This window comes from Perissodus microlepis, chromosome 15 (assembly GCF_051167445.1).
Source record: "Perissodus microlepis isolate ML-2025 ecotype Zambia chromosome 15, ASM5116744v1, whole genome shotgun sequence".
NCBI lineage: Eukaryota > Metazoa > Chordata > Actinopteri > Cichliformes > Cichlidae > Perissodus > Perissodus microlepis.
In genome coordinates, this window is record NC_140475.1 from 3,933,188 (window position 1) to 3,950,145 (window position 16,958).

The 16,958-nt window shown below is 42.6% G+C and overlaps 1 protein-coding gene across 6 annotated transcripts in view; it reads right to left on the reverse strand.

The window, feature by feature from the left end:
• klhl29 (kelch-like family member 29) overlaps positions 1-16,958 on the reverse strand; it is a 254,720-nt gene that overhangs the window by 58,114 nt on the left and 179,648 nt on the right. For all 6 annotated transcript variants that reach the window (XM_084953380.1, XM_084953381.1, XM_084953377.1 and 3 more), the window contains one exon: positions 11,024-11,222. In XM_084953380.1, coding sequence (XP_084809506.1) covers positions 11,024-11,222 — 199 coding nt within the window. The remainder of the gene's footprint in view (positions 1-11,023; positions 11,223-16,958) is intronic.

A 16,958-nucleotide genomic window follows, 5' to 3' on the forward strand; every position in this document is an offset into this window, starting at 1 on the left:
GAGTGGAACTTGAGACTTTAGTTTCAATACAATCCAGACAAGCTGTACTCTCAATATCTAATTACCAGTGTGTACTACAGTACAGCACCGAAGAAACAAATCTCAGCTTTGAAGTTCAGGTACTAGTAGTAGAGTGGATCACCTGGATGATTTATTACACTTGCCTGACCTCTCAGACAGACAAGGTGAATGGATCACCCACCGAGTCCCACCCAACGTTCACCATGGATACATCCAGATGTTCGCTCGCTTGACTCTTACTGACATCCAATTTATAGCTTGTAAATAAATAAGCTTTTGAAACTGTGAACTGTGACTCCCAGTTTATCTTATCCTTGAGCAATACCTAGATTTGAAACATTATCTATGCAAGTTTCTTTTACATACAAAACATATACAGCTATTTTTGTATTACGTTCCTCAGAAGTAGAGCTAAGATACGGTGCGACTAACTAAAGTTTCACGGTTGCAGATTTTTAAATGTGTGAATTTTGCTTCTTTTCCTTTCAGTAACTTTGATAATTTAACAGTTTGGCCTGTTGGTTGGAAAAGCAGCATTGTGCTTCTGACTTGAGATTTTTAAGATCAATTTTTATACTTCTTTGTGTTTTAAAAAAACTTATTTAGGCTACCAGCAGGTAGTCCCCATTGAACTCATTCAGCTCCAGTGCAAACTTTTTGAATGTTCGGGCTGTCATTCGCTGCCTGACAGCTTAACCACCAATCAGAGCACATCATCATCATCATCATCGTTTTATTTGTATAACACTTTAAGAACACACAAGGCAGACCAAAGTTCTGAACAACACAGATCAAAACAACTACCAAATTAAAAATACCATAAAATCATTACATACAATAAAATAAATAAAAAGGTGTCAGTTTCCTACAGAGTTAAAAGCCAGGGAATAAAAATAGGTTTTCAATCTGGACTTAAAGACCTGCACTGATGACGCTTGTCTAATTTGGAGGGGAAGGTTATTCCAGAGCATCAGAGCTGCAATTGAAAACGCTCGGTCTCCTCTGCATTTCAGCCGCGACTTAGGGACCGACAGCAACAGCTGCTCAGCTGAACGGAGCGAGCGAGGAGGAACATGTGGCTTCAGCAAGTCAGATAAGTAGACAGGAGCCAGACCATTTAAAGATTTAAAAACCGATAAAAGGACTTTAAAGCGAACCCTAAATTCAATGGGAAGCCAATGCAAGGAAGCGAGAACCGGAGTGCTACTACCGGTTAAAAATCGTGCCGCCGCATTTTGCACTAACTGCAGGCGTGACAAGGTGCCCAACCCGACCCCTATTAAAAGGGAATTACAATAGTCCAGACGTGAGGTGAAAAAAGCATGAATAAGAGTTTCCAAATTGGGTTTGGAAAGGAAAGGCTTAACTTTCGATAGGCATCTGAGGTGATAAAGAGCTGATTTTACCACCCCATTTACATGACCTTCAAAAGTAAGCGCAGAATCAAGTTTAACACCAAGATTAGTGATTGAACTTTTCAGATGAGAGGTCAAATCACCAAAATCAACATCTGGAGAATCAGTAGAGCGATGTGGGCCATATAAAATTGCTTCCGTTTTGCGACCATTAAAATTCAAAAAATTATTTGCCATCCATAATTTAATATCGCTGAGACAGTCAAGCAGTGATTGACATGGGGAGGTATCCAAATGACTAAAAGGTAAATAAAGCTGACAGTTATCGGCATACAAATGAAATGACACGCCGTGTTTACGAAAAATCGCACCAAGGGGGAGTAAATACAGCGAGAAAAATAATGGCCCAAGGATAGATCCCTGGGGCACACCCCAAAGCAGAGGGGCCACAGAGGAAGTACATTATAACGTACTTCAGGCAAGTCCAATTAGCTACTGATTTTCAGTCCAGTTCTTGTGTATTTTGGCATGCCCATCTTTTCTCCCCGTTTCCCTTCCTAAAGAACGCTTTTTGACAGCCACCCCTCCACAGTGATTTCTGATGAGGCTTTAGTGAACTGTAGGTGGATCAACTGAACTTCCAGATGGATCTCTCAGGTCTTTGATGGATATTTTTCTTATTTCTTAAGTACGTGACTTTCAGATATAGTTCTTTTATTTTTAAGGCCTGTCATCATTTCTTTTGTCCCGCACTTTTCCAGCTGTCTCAAAGTTTTTAAGGACACATGGCTCACCAAGCAGAGCTATGCCAAATGTTCGACTACTAAGTTTTGGGGAATCGCTCTGCTGAAATTCATTGCAATTTAATTTTATTAATGGTGCCAAACCACAACAGCATTCACCTCAACTTGCTTTACACTGTAAGGTAAACCCCTAAAATTGGTCGGCAGCCTTAACATGAAATTTCCCACTCGTGGGACTAATAAAGGTATCTTATCTTATCTAATACAGGGAAAACCCCAAGCATCCCCTATGTGCGAGCACTTGGCGACAGTGGGAGAGAAAAACTCCCTTTTAACAGGAAGAAACCTCAGACGGAGCAAGGCTCAGGGAGGGGCGGAGCCATCTGCATCAACTGGTTGGAGTGATGCATGATTGCAACATAGTAATTGTTGTGGACTTTGATGTCCTTCATAAATAGTTACTTACTGTAGTTGAGTAGTCTTAACACTTTCACCCACCAGTGTGGGGCGCTATTACCAAAAGCTACTGATCTGGTCATTAAGTGCACTCAATTCAGCTTGAAGAGATTTATTACTGTACACAACACGTCTTCAGTAAATTACACTATCAAACATTCTATTTATATATATTTATATACACGATCTGCTCTGAAAATTGATTTAAAGCACTTCTCCACATTCTCTTTTTTGTATTAACTGTACATTTTCTCCTTAATGCTTAGTAGAGGAGGTGTAAAGTATGAAAACCATATAATTTATAAATGAGAACATTGCTCAAATAACTGTTCAGACTGTAAGATTATGTCAATTTAAGCTCTATTTTCCATAAGTCTCTCCCTCTAAAACCTATTTGCTTTGCAGCCAGACATAAATCACAAGACTACACAAACGACAACCATCTCGTCTAGTGTGACAAAAAAAAAAAACAGGGAAAATCTGTTTTTTTGTTGTTGTTGTTTTTTTTTTTTACAAAAGCGTACATAGATATATACATGTGTAAATAATATACATTCATATAGAGTTTAAGTGCAGAAAACTATGAGGATGAAGACTTTTTCTCATTGGGTATCACAGTCCCAGTGACAGCCGCAGAGCAGTCTTCTCTTATCTGAGCCGCTTCTCTCCATTCTCTCTCTTTAGCATTTTTCCCCCCTCCGAATCCCATAATTTCTCTCCCGGGGTGTTAATTTGCTACGGTGAGGATCAGAGGGCCAAAGGGCTCCAAAGGAAAGTCCAGGGAGGGTGCAGTGAGCGTGCTTGAAATGGATCTTGTGTGCTTGCATTCGTGCAGTGTGTGTGCATTTTATTGTCTGCTGGGCATCTGTTGACTGAAAATCTGCAGTGATGGCTGGTCTCCTTAGAAGGGAAAAACAAACGTCGTGAAGGGTTTAAGTGTCCTCGAACAACGCTTAGAGGCTCAGTTCACCTCGAAATCCCCTTCCATAGACCGAGCTAGCTACACTGCTAGAGGAATGGGCAATGAGAGCTTCACATGTACAAAAACTGGTTTCTGTGTGTACAATAGAAATCATTTATAATATTAAAATGAGCTTTTCTATTAATGATACCGGTGACTACTAAGTGAACTGTAGTTAGCATCTTTTTGCCTGTGCTTACAACGCACAGGTGGGAGCGAGTGAAGATCCTAGACATCGACCAAAATAGCACCGTAATAAATGTTGCTCATGTTTGGGATGAAACTTTTATTTTTTAGGTTTCTTTGCTTTTTAGCAAGCGCTGCACACTGTTGATGCTGTAGGGGAGTGGTAGGAAGGCACTGAGGCGCTGAGGAGCGACCATAAACAAGGATCAGAGCAATCTACTGAAGGTAACGAGTCCAAGTATATCTTATTTTTTTAATTTTGTTTTGTCCAAATTTTCCCAATAAAAGAAAAACACGTCAGTTCCTTTAGAATTCAACATATAGTGGATCTAAACCTTCTGGGCTGATGATTCGATGCACTTTCCATCCAAATGCCTCAATCTGCACCGTCAGCACACGCGACGACAGTGCCCAAAGCAGGCTCACCCCATCCCTCCTGTTGAATATTGGATGAGGCTGATGCATCCTTCCAGCCTCGCAGCAGGTACAGCAGGTCAGAGTACCAGATGTGGCATGAACGATGCTGAGACTGATCCGTGCTTCTGTAAATGCTGTTCACTTTGCTCGTGAGCACGAACTGCGGCTCAGGAACAGGATGAGTCAAGGTTTCTGGCAGCGGCTGGGGAAGCAATCGTTCACTCGTTCCCCCTCCTCCCTTGCCCTTTCCCTCCCTTCCTGGGAGCTCGGGCTGGCAGCAGTCACAAGTCAAAAGGACAAGTGGAGGGAACCTTAATTTTGGCTGCAGCCCCCGCAGACGTTCAGACCAGTGGTTATCTCTTCTGGATTTACTGCCTCCATGTTACATTTATGAGCTGGGACAGTTGTGTTTGCTGAGATTTTCACTGATAAGCCCAAGGAATATCAAAAAACTCATACTCCCAATTCTCCAGTGCATAGCTGCATCTAAGTTTCTCTCTTCTGCACTTACTTGTTCTGTCTCCTTCTCCCTCGCTCGCTCTCCCTCTCCCCCTCCTAAAATACCAATCTCAGACTCCAGAAATAAAATCGGAAGAGGAATCTGCTGAAGGGCACTCTTCGCAGAGAGCGATTAAGACATTTCTGGCACATTCTCCTGCATCCCGCGTTTCCGGTTTGAGAGGTGAGGCAGAGTAATCTCATGCTGCATTGGCTCTACAAGACAAACCAGGCTGAATAATTACAGAGCAGGACAACAATCAACAAAGTCCTGACATAAAAAAAAGGACCCAGCAAAGCACACAATTGTCTTTCCAAACTGCTGACAGCCTCCCAGTCGCCATCACTTTTGCCTAATGGTTAGCATTGAGGCTGTGCATCCACACAGAAAGATGACAAATAAATTCAATTATTCCACCAAAAAGAACTGCTGTCAGCAGTGATGAGGAAGCACCGGAGGGGGATCAGCGATGCAGAGTGGTTTATCAGACCCGAGCCAAAAGCAGTAGGTGGCAGACTTCAGAAGAAAGTTATCTGATGATCTTCTATGCTCTCTTTACAAGCTGTGAGTGTTGTTCTCCTTTCTTTGCAGTGGTGGCACGCTACGACTACTCTCTAAGGATCTCCTGACTGGCGGAGGTGTGAACGAGTAGATGAATGTCACGCCTACGGGCCTTTAGGACCTCGCACAACAGCCTGCTTTTATTGTCTCTAAACTGTGGATGCAAGCCGCACTATTTGTGCTTGCTGATCTAATAAAATCCACCCATTTTAGACTGCCACCACTAGCGCAGCATTTTCTGGCTGGCCTTATGTCGCAGGAATGTAAAAACAGTCAGTAACAATTTGCTGTGAGCATTTTCTTACTTTAAAATTATGTAATCTATAATTACAACCTCCTTTTTTTCTGGCATTAAGGGTGACAAAAAAAGCTAAACCTGCGACACACTCGAAGTCGTAAATGTGTCTGCAGTTGCACTTTTCTAGCTTTAGATACATGAACGCTTGATTACAGATGATGAAGTGGACAGAGGGAAAGGCTGGCTGAGAGTGCAGCTACTGTTTAAGGATTCCCTCCCACAGTGTATGCATTTAAAGTTTTAACAATGTGAGTGTGTGTGTGAGTGTGTGTGCGAGTGAGCAAAGACAGAGAAACAGTATGAGGCGAGCTGGACCCCTGCGTCTCCTAGTCATTACAGCTCATTTGTCTGAGTGCTATTCCACTTGGCTGGGTTGAGTTAACAGTTTGCCCTGGCGCTCTCCACCCTCCTCTGAGCCGAGCACAGTGACACATGTGGAGAGAGGGAAATGGGAGCATAATGTATGAGTTTGTCTCGGTGTACGCACATTCGCACACAGCATGCACACAAAAGAAAACTTTGCTTGCTGCTTAATAGCAGGCAAACGCAAACTGTATATGGATGTCACCACTCCTCAAAGCTGGAGTGCAACTCATACGACTTAAGGCAAAAATGTTTGAGGGCAAAATTTGCAGCACCGGCGGCTGTTTCATCCCCTCCCGATCCCCTGCAAAGTCTAATGACAGCTAATCAGATGCACATCCACAGTCTAATTAACCAATTAGCAGCTAATGGATTCACATACACTACACAAAATGCCACGGATTCATTACGAGACACCCATAGTTTTCACTTTACCCAAGACTTTTTGGGCCAAATGTGAAAGACAGAAGGCAGTTAACGCAAAATGCACAGATGCAGCAGCAAACTGAGGGAAATTAGGGGTGACAAGAGGAAAAAAATAACATTTAAATCAATGGTGCACATTATGTTTAAAAAAACTGCAAAAAAAAAAGATGCAACATCGCTATCGGTGCGCACACATTCACGCAGTAACCGAGCGTATTAACACATCTAATTTTAAAACTGCATTTGTATTTGAAGATCACAGAGAGCCCGTTTCGATGCCGAACACATTTCTTGGCTCCTTAATTAGCATCCAATGAAATTAAAGTTCTCAGCTGAAGAATGAACTTCATGTCACGGTTGTGATTCGGGTTTCACGACTTTTGTCTCCAGAGGAAAAAAATGAGCTTTGCCCTAACGTCGTCCAGTATCATTACAAACAGATTGATCTTATTCCATTTTTTCCCCATCAACACAGTATTATTTACTCTGCAAAGAGCAAAACAAAACGTGACATGCCAGGCATTGTCAGAGTGACTGATTAACAATCAATAAAAACCGAGCAATTAAGTCCAAAAAAAAAGAAAAGCAAGAGAAGGAGAGAAATTACAACATTGCAGCACAGCAGGATTCTACATAAAGAAAAACCTGGCAAAAACAAGACAATTAAGGGATGTGTGAAAACCATCTGGCTGCTTCTGTTTAGCCACAATAGAAATAACTTTTTTATTTTTTTAGAGCTTGCAGCTAATGGAGCAAGTACTCATTAAAATGTCTCACTTTCTGTTAAACTTAAAAAAAAGTTCCTGCTATTCCATCTTATAAGCACACTGCAGCGTGTATCTTCATAGGCCATTAATATTCTTATTAGCGGTTAGCTTACACTTGTCATGATTTATGAGCTTAATTCAGCCTGGAACAAATGAAATTTCACAAGCACATTTAGTATCTTCAGAAAAAAGAAAACCATATCTAAAGCGTATACATCTATATTAAGAAAGTAGCTAATATTTGCTGTTGTTTACTTATGTACAGTTAGGAATGGGAGCTTGTACTTCTACCCTCTGGTGCCTTTTAGTATGTTTAAAAAACTGGCAAGTTTTTATGGGCTGTAAAGTCACATTTCTTTTACTTCATTAAATTCTTACTGCTCTCTCGTCAAGACTGTTTCCTGGCATTCGGCAACTGATTTCAGTAAGAAACTCTCTCAGAAAAGCCACTTTCTGCTACGTGTTCAGTAAAGCTGGTACATTTAACAGCTCAAACAGTATAAACACAGCAGGACTCTCAGAAAACAGCTAAAAGGAGAGTGAATAGTGGATGCACACTGATGATATGGACAAAAGCAAAATCATTAATGCTAATGTTGCTCCGTGTGCAGAACAGCTATTGCTGACCAACATGGTACTTTACACAGTTACTAGCTCTTTATCCTGTGAAAGCCTACTAGGAGTAACCCTTTAAGCTCTTTTCTGCACCGAGTGGTTTCTGTCACGTCTCAGGCCTGGATATGGAATAAAATGACTGGATGTGCAACAGAAGTTAGAGAGGGCTGTCTCTACCTGTGCAGCTACCTTTGGAAAACCTCTAAACCTATTCGAATGGTCGTCAAACAACGTCTTTATTGATATAAAATGAGGTGTCAGTATAAAGGTGACCTCTGACCTTGAGCTTGAGCTTGAGGTTGAACCAGTTGGGTGTTAACTTGGGTGTCCACGCAGCCCGCACACCGACCCATCCAGCAGGGGTGGCACAGGAGGAATCGAGTACTGAACGGGCCAACCGCAGTAGTTTCGGGTTACGTCGACCTGACGTTTAGCTACACTTCCAGGGGGGTGAGCGTTACGACACAGCTACGGAGTTAATTACACACTCAAGCATAAATCCCCACGAAGTCTTAATAACATCCTTACAGACCGTAGAGCTTGTCACATTTGTAATGCTATTGATGTGCATGTTAGACGATCATTTAAAAATCTGACTTTAGAAACTGTCTCTCGTCTGATCAGATATTTTATTGTCTGTTTGAACAAAAGTTCAAACACGCTGAATTTTAAAAACTTCAAACCTCGATCTTAAGTCGTTCAATAATTTATATATACAAGCTGAACTGGGCAGTCCCTGCCTTTTGCCCACCATCAGACGGGGATATACGACCCTTACCTTTCACTCTGACCTTAGGTTAAGATGTCAGAGAATTATATCTGTTACCTACCAGCCAAACAGATACCTTGTCTTTAACAAAGCCTAAACACAGGGGATAAAGAGCTGGCCTGGCTCCATCAGAAGCTCGCTAATTAACTTCCTGTGTCCCATTTGTTGCATCCTTGAAAAAAACAAACAAACCCCAAAACAACAATAACAAGATTTTCCTAGAACGCAAAACTAATTGGCTCGCAAACCAATTTGGGTGTTTTATTCATTTCCCCCCCATGCAATTAAATATATACGACTTGTCTTATTCCTTTTTTTTCTCCTCACAAATATTAAATAGTCAGCCTTAATGATCCATTATTCGTTGGACTCAGCTAACAAATGGCCAAAGAACACCGGCACCATGAGCACAACTCTTATTATTTAAGTCTCAATGTGAAAGGATGTTAATTAAAAATCTGTCCCGCAAGAATAACTTTAAAAAAATTCAAGGCTGGAAAAAGTGCAATTCGACTCAAATTTATCTCGAGTGTAAAGAAATGGAGGTGTGAGGCGTGTGTCCGCACGCACGCACACTGTAACACACCCACGTGTGCACGTGACTCACAAGTTCACAGACTGACTGCGCTCAGCAAGAAGTGCTTCACGGATGGCAGTTTTCCTTTCTTTTTCCGCATGACAGACTTATCAACCGAGCTCAGGTGGTGCCCCATCTGCTTGTGCACATTTAAAATACACACACACACACACACACACACTCGCTTACTGCTTACACAAGAAGACGCATGCTCAAGGAATAAACTCAATCAAATGTCTGCCCTTCAAATTTCATTTCTGATCCCCTTCTCTCCCCCTCTGTGACCTCTCCTCCTGTTCTTCCTTATCACTGGTTCGCCTACACGCGAGTGATACCGAACAACCTCAAACTCTCCTTCGAGTCTTCATCGTTTTATCTTTCTTGCCATCTCCTCGTCTGCGGTGAAATCCCAGCGACGATGTGCCCCGCTGCGCAGAACCCACCTTGCCCAGCGGAGCAGATGGTTGAGCAACAGAAGCGAGGCAGGCGAACAAGCGCGTTTGGCATCACGTGCACGCTTAAGCATCGTAAAATATGTTAAAATGATGCAAAAAGCATTTGCTAACCCAAACAAGAAAAGGTGCATTCAGTGCATTAGAACGCAGGCTTCTCGGCAGTGACCCCCTGATTAAATGCATGCCTCAGACAGTCAGTCATAATAAGTGTTTTAGCTTCACAGGAGTTCAAAACTTGATCGGAAAAACTTACATATATTTCTCATTCATTGAGCCATTGGGGTATGATGCATCAGGAATGTATTCATCCCGGCAGCATTTATGCATTTATATAATTCTGTTGTACAGAGCCACAAGCAACTGGGAATCAATACACACTTCAGCCTGCATAATGGGGGATGTAGAAGGCATAAGATATGCACATACCAAACACTATAAAATGCGCCTTGACAGAAAATGCTTCAAGAAAGTGCTGAGAACAAAGAGAAACTAGCGGCTCGAGGATGAGTAATGGGATGAAGGTGAGCATATGTAACGCTACAAATGTCTTCTCTCAGGAAACAGATAATTCTTCTTGTGCTGCTGGATTACAGGCAATTGAAGATGCAAAAGAATAAGATATTGACCTAACGCTGACCTCCCCGTGTTTTCAAAAACTCCACGGCCGGAGAGCAGAGTCGGCTCGGTAAACTGACCTGCATAAAGTCCCATTTGTTAGGCAATTATCTTTATTCTACCAGGCAGAAAAGACTTGTGCTGAACGGTAAGGTGTGCTGGTGCGAAACTCATAATGCCACGCAGACGCTATAATTAGGTAAAGCTTTACAGGGTGAAGAACGGGATCCTGGCCGACCTACGGGGGGAAAAAAAATGTGACGGCCAAAAGCAATTTGCAGGCGCCCTCCAATTTTCTGGAATTATCCTTTGATTTTAACGATGTAAACAAACACTGTCTTCAAATGACTTGGACTTGGGTTGCAGTAGAAGAGCAAATGATCGGCCAGTTCCAAGAATCTCAAAGCAAGAAATCCTACTGTGCCTAGCTGCTGTTAAGAAAGTTGTTTATGTGCTAAGTTTGCTTTAATAAAAGTTTATAGCATCTTGCACAATCCTTGGAAAGCCACTACAGCTGGCCGTGTTTAACTTTTCAAGGTTACCTCAATCAGACTTGATGCAGAAGCTGTTCGAGCGACTGCTGAAAGTAAAACGTGTCGTGACTTTTGGATACGTGACCCGTTGCCCACATGTACGTTCGAGCATTTACAGTAGCTGTGTGCAAAACATTACAGAGTTCTAAATCACCGCCTTTGAGTTGTGGGCTAAAAAAAATCAATCCAGTGCACTGGCGAGCCCGCGTCTCGTGTGGAGCCCTGACCTCTCGGTCACCTTGCTGCAGTAAAATATGAATCGAGGATATGTGTGAGCATGTGGGCGCCCAGATGCCAACAGCGCCGACTGGTCAGTTATGTGGGAGGCAGATCACGTGACCGCTACCGAGGCCAGGGCACAAATGATGGACGTCAGTTTATCTGTGCTTTATGTGTGCGCACGTACCGGCAGAAAGTCTGGGGCGGGTCCTCGGCGTCTGCATCTCTTGCCGTGCGTGAGGCAGCATGTGGTAACGCTTGGCTTCGTTCACCAGATCGCGACACGCCTCTGAAGATTTGATCAGCTCCTCGTTGTCCACTACGTTCAGCAGATAGGACGGGTGGATGAAGGGAAGACGCACCACCGCTAACAGCTCTGACAAATGCTGATAAGAGAGACATAAAAGGAGGGAAAGGAACAGAGAGTCATTACTTGTTCCAGGTTGCAGTTAGTGAGTGCTGCTTAAATAACCTGAAAGAGATCTAAATAAAGAAACAGAGTGGGTTGTCCACCAATTAGAAGGACGGCAGTTTGATCTCAGTCTCCTCGATGACTGCGTTTGAAAATATCCTTAAGCAAGAGTTTCCCTGATAGATCCATCAGAGTGTGAGTGTGTGAATGTTCTTTTAGGTTCTTTTTCCCCTCCTTTTTTTTGGTTTGTTGGGTTGTTTAAAAATTTTCAAATTGCCTGTAAGTTGTGTTATTGTTAATAAAGTTCCAATTTATCGAACAGTAACAGTGTTTGAATTCATTTAGTTGAAGTGATCAAAGAACAGTGTTCTTGCTGTATAACCAACATTTGTGTTTCTTGCTGGGAAAAGAAACCATGGTGTTTGATAAAAGCCGGGACCGTTAGCGTGAGGAAACCTGGCAGTAGCGAGACCATTAGCTCAGTTACTGTCAGTGTCAAAACTTGAAAGCTGTAGTGAAACCCTGCACGCATTTTCTAAAATTTCTACACTCATATCGGACAAAAATGCTAAAACGTGTAGGGAAAAATAAGAAAATGCCTAAGCGAGTCCTCACAGATTAAAGTGACTGAATTTCCCCAGTAATTTTCCAAAAAAGCAAATAAAAGGCACTCTGGAGACTTGTTTTGAACTGAAAGTTTACAGTAAGATCCGAGCCTCATCTCACTTTCATACGTGCATTCGGCTACGATGACACAGCTGACACTGTCGGCGGGGGGCGGTGGTGGGGTGGGAATCTCCCACCACCCCCATCTCCAAATAAAATCTTTCATGAGACAGCTAATGCTCTTTTGCAGCTAAATTAAGACCCAGTTCTGGCTAATCACAGCCCATTCAAGCCAAGATGCTGCAGTGCCACCAGCAAGATTTTTTAAATTTTTTTCTGTAACATAAAACTGGCACCATCAATTTCCCGCGGTGCCGAGCTGGTTAATGACAATTAGGCTTTGAAGGTAAAGGGGGGGAGGGAATCTTTTTACTATAGCAACTTTAGCATATTTGTGTTTGTTTCATCTCTGGGCGTGCATGCATTTATGCTTATACTGTATAGGTGTTCAGCTCAGAGGTAGGACAGGCTGTTGCTATAGCAACCTTGTCTATAGCTCTGGCTGCTGAGTGATTTTTTTTTTTGCCTCCCTTCCAGTCTGTGTGTACATGTGTACGTGTGTCCCCCCTCACACCTCACCGCCGACCCCACGGGAGCCTCGTCTACGCTGACAGTAAAAAGCTGTAAACAAGCTCGGACGGAGCGACAGAGAGTTGGGTGGAGGCTGACCCCATTGACCCTTTGGCTCAGAGCGGCGCAGACGAGCCACACGGGGAGGGCGACAGAACAACGGGCTGAGAGAAGCATCATTCAGCCGAGTATAAATAATAAGCAGACACTGCCTAAGCATATCTCCCTTTCTCTCTCTCCCCTCCACCTGAGGCCTTTTAAGTCTGGCATGTGTCCCATCTGCTCTCCAGCGATGTCCTGAGCTCATCTGACCAGAAAGAAGTAAATAAGATGTCAGACTGCGGGACAAAAAGACGGAGAGACAAGCGCGAGAGGAAGTAGATAGGGCATGGGAAGTGGGGGTGGGAAGACAAGTGATGACACAACAGGAGGAAAAGAGGAGGCAAGGCAGAAAAGGATAAAAGTACGTCGAACGATCTGAAGAAAGACAAGGTGGGAGAGACGAAGTGATGGTTTTATGGCAGCCAGAGAAATCTGCTGATGACATTTCCTCTCTGTGAGCACGCTCGGAGCAAAACGCTGTCCTGCGTTTGGGACTGTCTGTTTCCCTCATCTATGAATTTCCACAGTGCAGTTTATCAAACAAACAGCTCAGTTCCTACATAAACACTTGCAATCGCTCCGAGCACCTCAGCTCAAACACAGAGAAGGTGAAGTCAGAGCAAGCTCCTTAGCATTCTGCAATATTCTTAAGGGAAGACTTCTTTACTCAAGAGAAGCTACTACTTCCAATTAAAGTGCCCCCATAGTGGGAGATTTGCCCCAGTAGTTACTAGAGTCATGTCACACTCAAATGGAGGACTTAAGCTTCAGGCTTACTGCTATGGACTTCCATTACAAGGTACTTTACTCCAAGTCTGCTTCAACCTACACCTCTTCGGACATCCTATCAAGTTATTAATACCTGTAATCGGCTGTGGCGAAATGTTAAAAGGCCATATTTAATAGTAATTTTTCATTAAGATAAATATCTTTAAAAACACAACAGTCTAAGGAAATGAATATTGAATTTTGTTGTGTTTAAAATTCCTGTGGCTCGTGAAATCTTGCACAGAAATCTGCAGGTTATCAGAAATAGGTCCTCTACTGACTCTTCTGGCCCTCAGAACTAAATTAAAGCTGTATATGGGGCAGTTTCAGCCAGGTGGTGCCCTTAAGGGCACTACAGAAATAAATGTGCTCGATTGCCTGTGCGCACATCTGGAAGCCTTGCTCTTATTTGGAACGGCAGGTGGACTGGCTCGCAGTCCGACATCACACAGCTCAGTTGAGCTGGAAACTCTAAAAATGCCTGCGACCAGTTGGGAAGGTTACTTTTGAAATATAACAGCCATTTAATGAACACATCAAAGCAAGCACCTAATTAAAACTTCCTAAAAATAAAAAAAATTTTTTTTAAATTGAGTCATAATGAAGCAAAGACCTCAGGGTCTAGATAGTTCTTCACATCTAATATCCAGCATTTCGATGGTGACCGCTGATAAACAAGCTTTACTTTTTACTGTAATATTAGAACCGCTTTCAAATTTTATGAGGGAAATATTGGTAAATTTCCAGCGCTGAAGGCGATCTTGTCTGGGGAAATGGCCACCCATCTCAGCCTGCAACGATCTGATTGGCAGATAAACTGTTCTTAACCTTTTAGTGTATACAGAAATAAACAGACCTGCGCCTAACCTTAATGCTGCTGCATTCGTGTAAGCATAAAAACCATACAATCTAAGTAATCGTCAACATTTTGATTAGTAACTGTAATTTAATTCTGCTTTTTTCAAGAACTCATAATGTTAGTAAAACTCTATTTAACTTATAATATAATTGTGCGTGCATGCCTATAACCGTCTTCCTAGCCAGTAGCTAGAGCGTTCAAGGAGTGATGGACATCTGTGTTAGAGGTTCACACACACGCTGCAGAACCACTCCCATTTTAGTGCTCAGTCTCTCTCTCTCTCTCTCACACACACACACACACACACACACACCTTTCTTTTACTCACGTCTCCTTAAACAAACATGAAAAAAAGAGCAAAACCATCCTACTGTACCATCTGCAAATCATAGCTACCTATAAAGCCACATCTGTTGTAGCCTCTCTTCCCTTGCCAAATATCTTTTAATGACAGTCAAACTACCTCAAAGAGAGCATCTGGTCTCTGCAAAAAAGGTTAGGACAGACACTGTTTCCACATACAGGTAAAAATCTGCCTGAAAACAAGCTCACACATGTGCACAGACACACACGTGCGCGTGTAAATACAGCCAGAGACAGATGGGTGCATTCAGGAGTGGATCCACTATGACCGCGCTGATTTCATCCTGTGCTGTTTGTGGTCAAAGTTGCTGGATTCTGTTCGGAGTGTTCTGTCCAAAAGTTGACTGGCTGGTAAATCTTGTTAAGGAGATTAAGACAACGTATAGTCTCTGAGGCTGAACTCTGATTAAATAAACCAGCCGCTGACTCGATTGCACTGTAAACAGTGTGGGATATCCCCTATGTATGTGTGTGTGTGTGTGGGAAAGACTGCCTAGCAGCTTTTCTCTACCTTAATCCAGCTCCCTTTCTGCCATCCCTCTCCCTCTGTCCGTCTATTTCTAAAAAAGAATTACTCTCCATCTCTAATTCTAACTAACTCCCTATCTCTGCCACTTCTTCTTCACTTTCTGCCTCTCTCTCTCTCCACCTCCATTCCCCGCTCGTCGCTCTTCCTCCCACACATGCATATATCGGCATGGAAATGAAGTAGAGTTGCACACTTGGTGCTAATATTCAAATCCAAAGTGTCAGACCCCATGAAAAAAAAGAAGAAAAAAGTCGTGCTTCATGCCAGCTATTGAAACTAGTCAAGCAGAAATTATTGCAGATACTGTTTACTCAGGCTGCTGTTTGTCTTCTAAAACAAATGAGCTTCACATTTGTGGTTTTGAAAGGAATTTCTCAACAACAGCTTGATGGATTACTATGAAACAGAGATTTTTCTTTGCCTGCGTATGAATTAATCTGCCCCAGCATCATGCCCCCCCCCCCCAAAAAAATGGACCGATACCAGCTTGGTGATCAAATTACCTGCAAAAGCAAACAAAAACTAGCTACAGTCCAGTCAGTCTCAGTCATATGTTTGCTTAATGCTTACTAGCAAACATTAATAACAGTAAAACCACTATCCCTGTTTAACGTGAACATTTCAGCATTATGAACACATGAACGCATGCTGAATGAAAAAGGGGAACATGGGAGACTGTGCATAAAAAATGCCTGTAATTTCTAAACAGGTGATGCAAAATTCTTTACATTTTTTTGTGAATTAAAACTGAGAGTCTGCACTTCGCTTACATGCTGACTACCTGATTTAAAATCAACTGTGGCTGTGTACAGAGGTAAAACTACAAAAGTTCAACAAATTATGGACCTACTGTGGATTCAGCAAATACAGGTAAACTGTGGGGTGTAAATGAACCAAACCCTGACCAGTGTTGGGAAGGTTACTTTTAAAATGTATTCCACTACAGATTACATGCCACAAAATGTATTTTGTAACGTATTCCGAATACTTACTGAATTACTATTACTGAAGGTTACTCGCCACAGCAATACCATTTTTAAATCTTAATATAAACTGAGTAACAGTAGGGTGGACATTAGGTAAGTCTGCACTTTTTGCAGCGATCTCAGATCAGATCTGCGGCTCCGAACCGTAGTAAAGGGACCTCTGGCTAATACGTCAGGTTCGTGTCGGGCTCGTAGCCGAAAACTAGCTTTACTTTGTTGTCTGAGTCAACTTTGCTAGCGAGAGACAGAGAGAGGCGTTGAAAGGCTGCTTCCAGGCTACATTCTTTAGGGCGATGCCTGTAACACTCTGCCGCTGCCTTCATATTAAATAATTTTTTGAATAATAATTTTTAAAAATATTTCTTCACATCATCATGCAGGCTGCAAGTAGAGCTGACATGGGCCACGAGATTGAGACTCAGGCATTTGAGCCTCTTAATGCGTGTTTTGTTTGGGTTTCCACTGGTGTGGAATTACCAACAATAGAGAGGGGACAGCCTAACATATGAAACAGGAAAAGACCGCCCTGTAATCCATTTATTTCAACAAAGTAACTGTATTCTGAGTACCACCTTTTTAAGCGCCGGTACATGTATTCCATTACTCCCCAACTCGACCCAAACGTCTCAGGAAGAAGCAACACCGAATAGACCAGGCAACATTTTTTCAATCTTTTGTCGTCCAATTTTAGTGAGCCTATCTTAGCGGACACGGGCGGTACCTGGTGTGGTCTTCTGCTGCTGTAGCCCATGTGCTTCGAGGCTTGACATGTTGTGTGTTCAGAGATGCTCTTCTGCACACCTTGTCAGGGTTGTGGGGGATAATCCCAGCACGTCAACCTTCAAAGTCACTTAAACCAGCTTATTG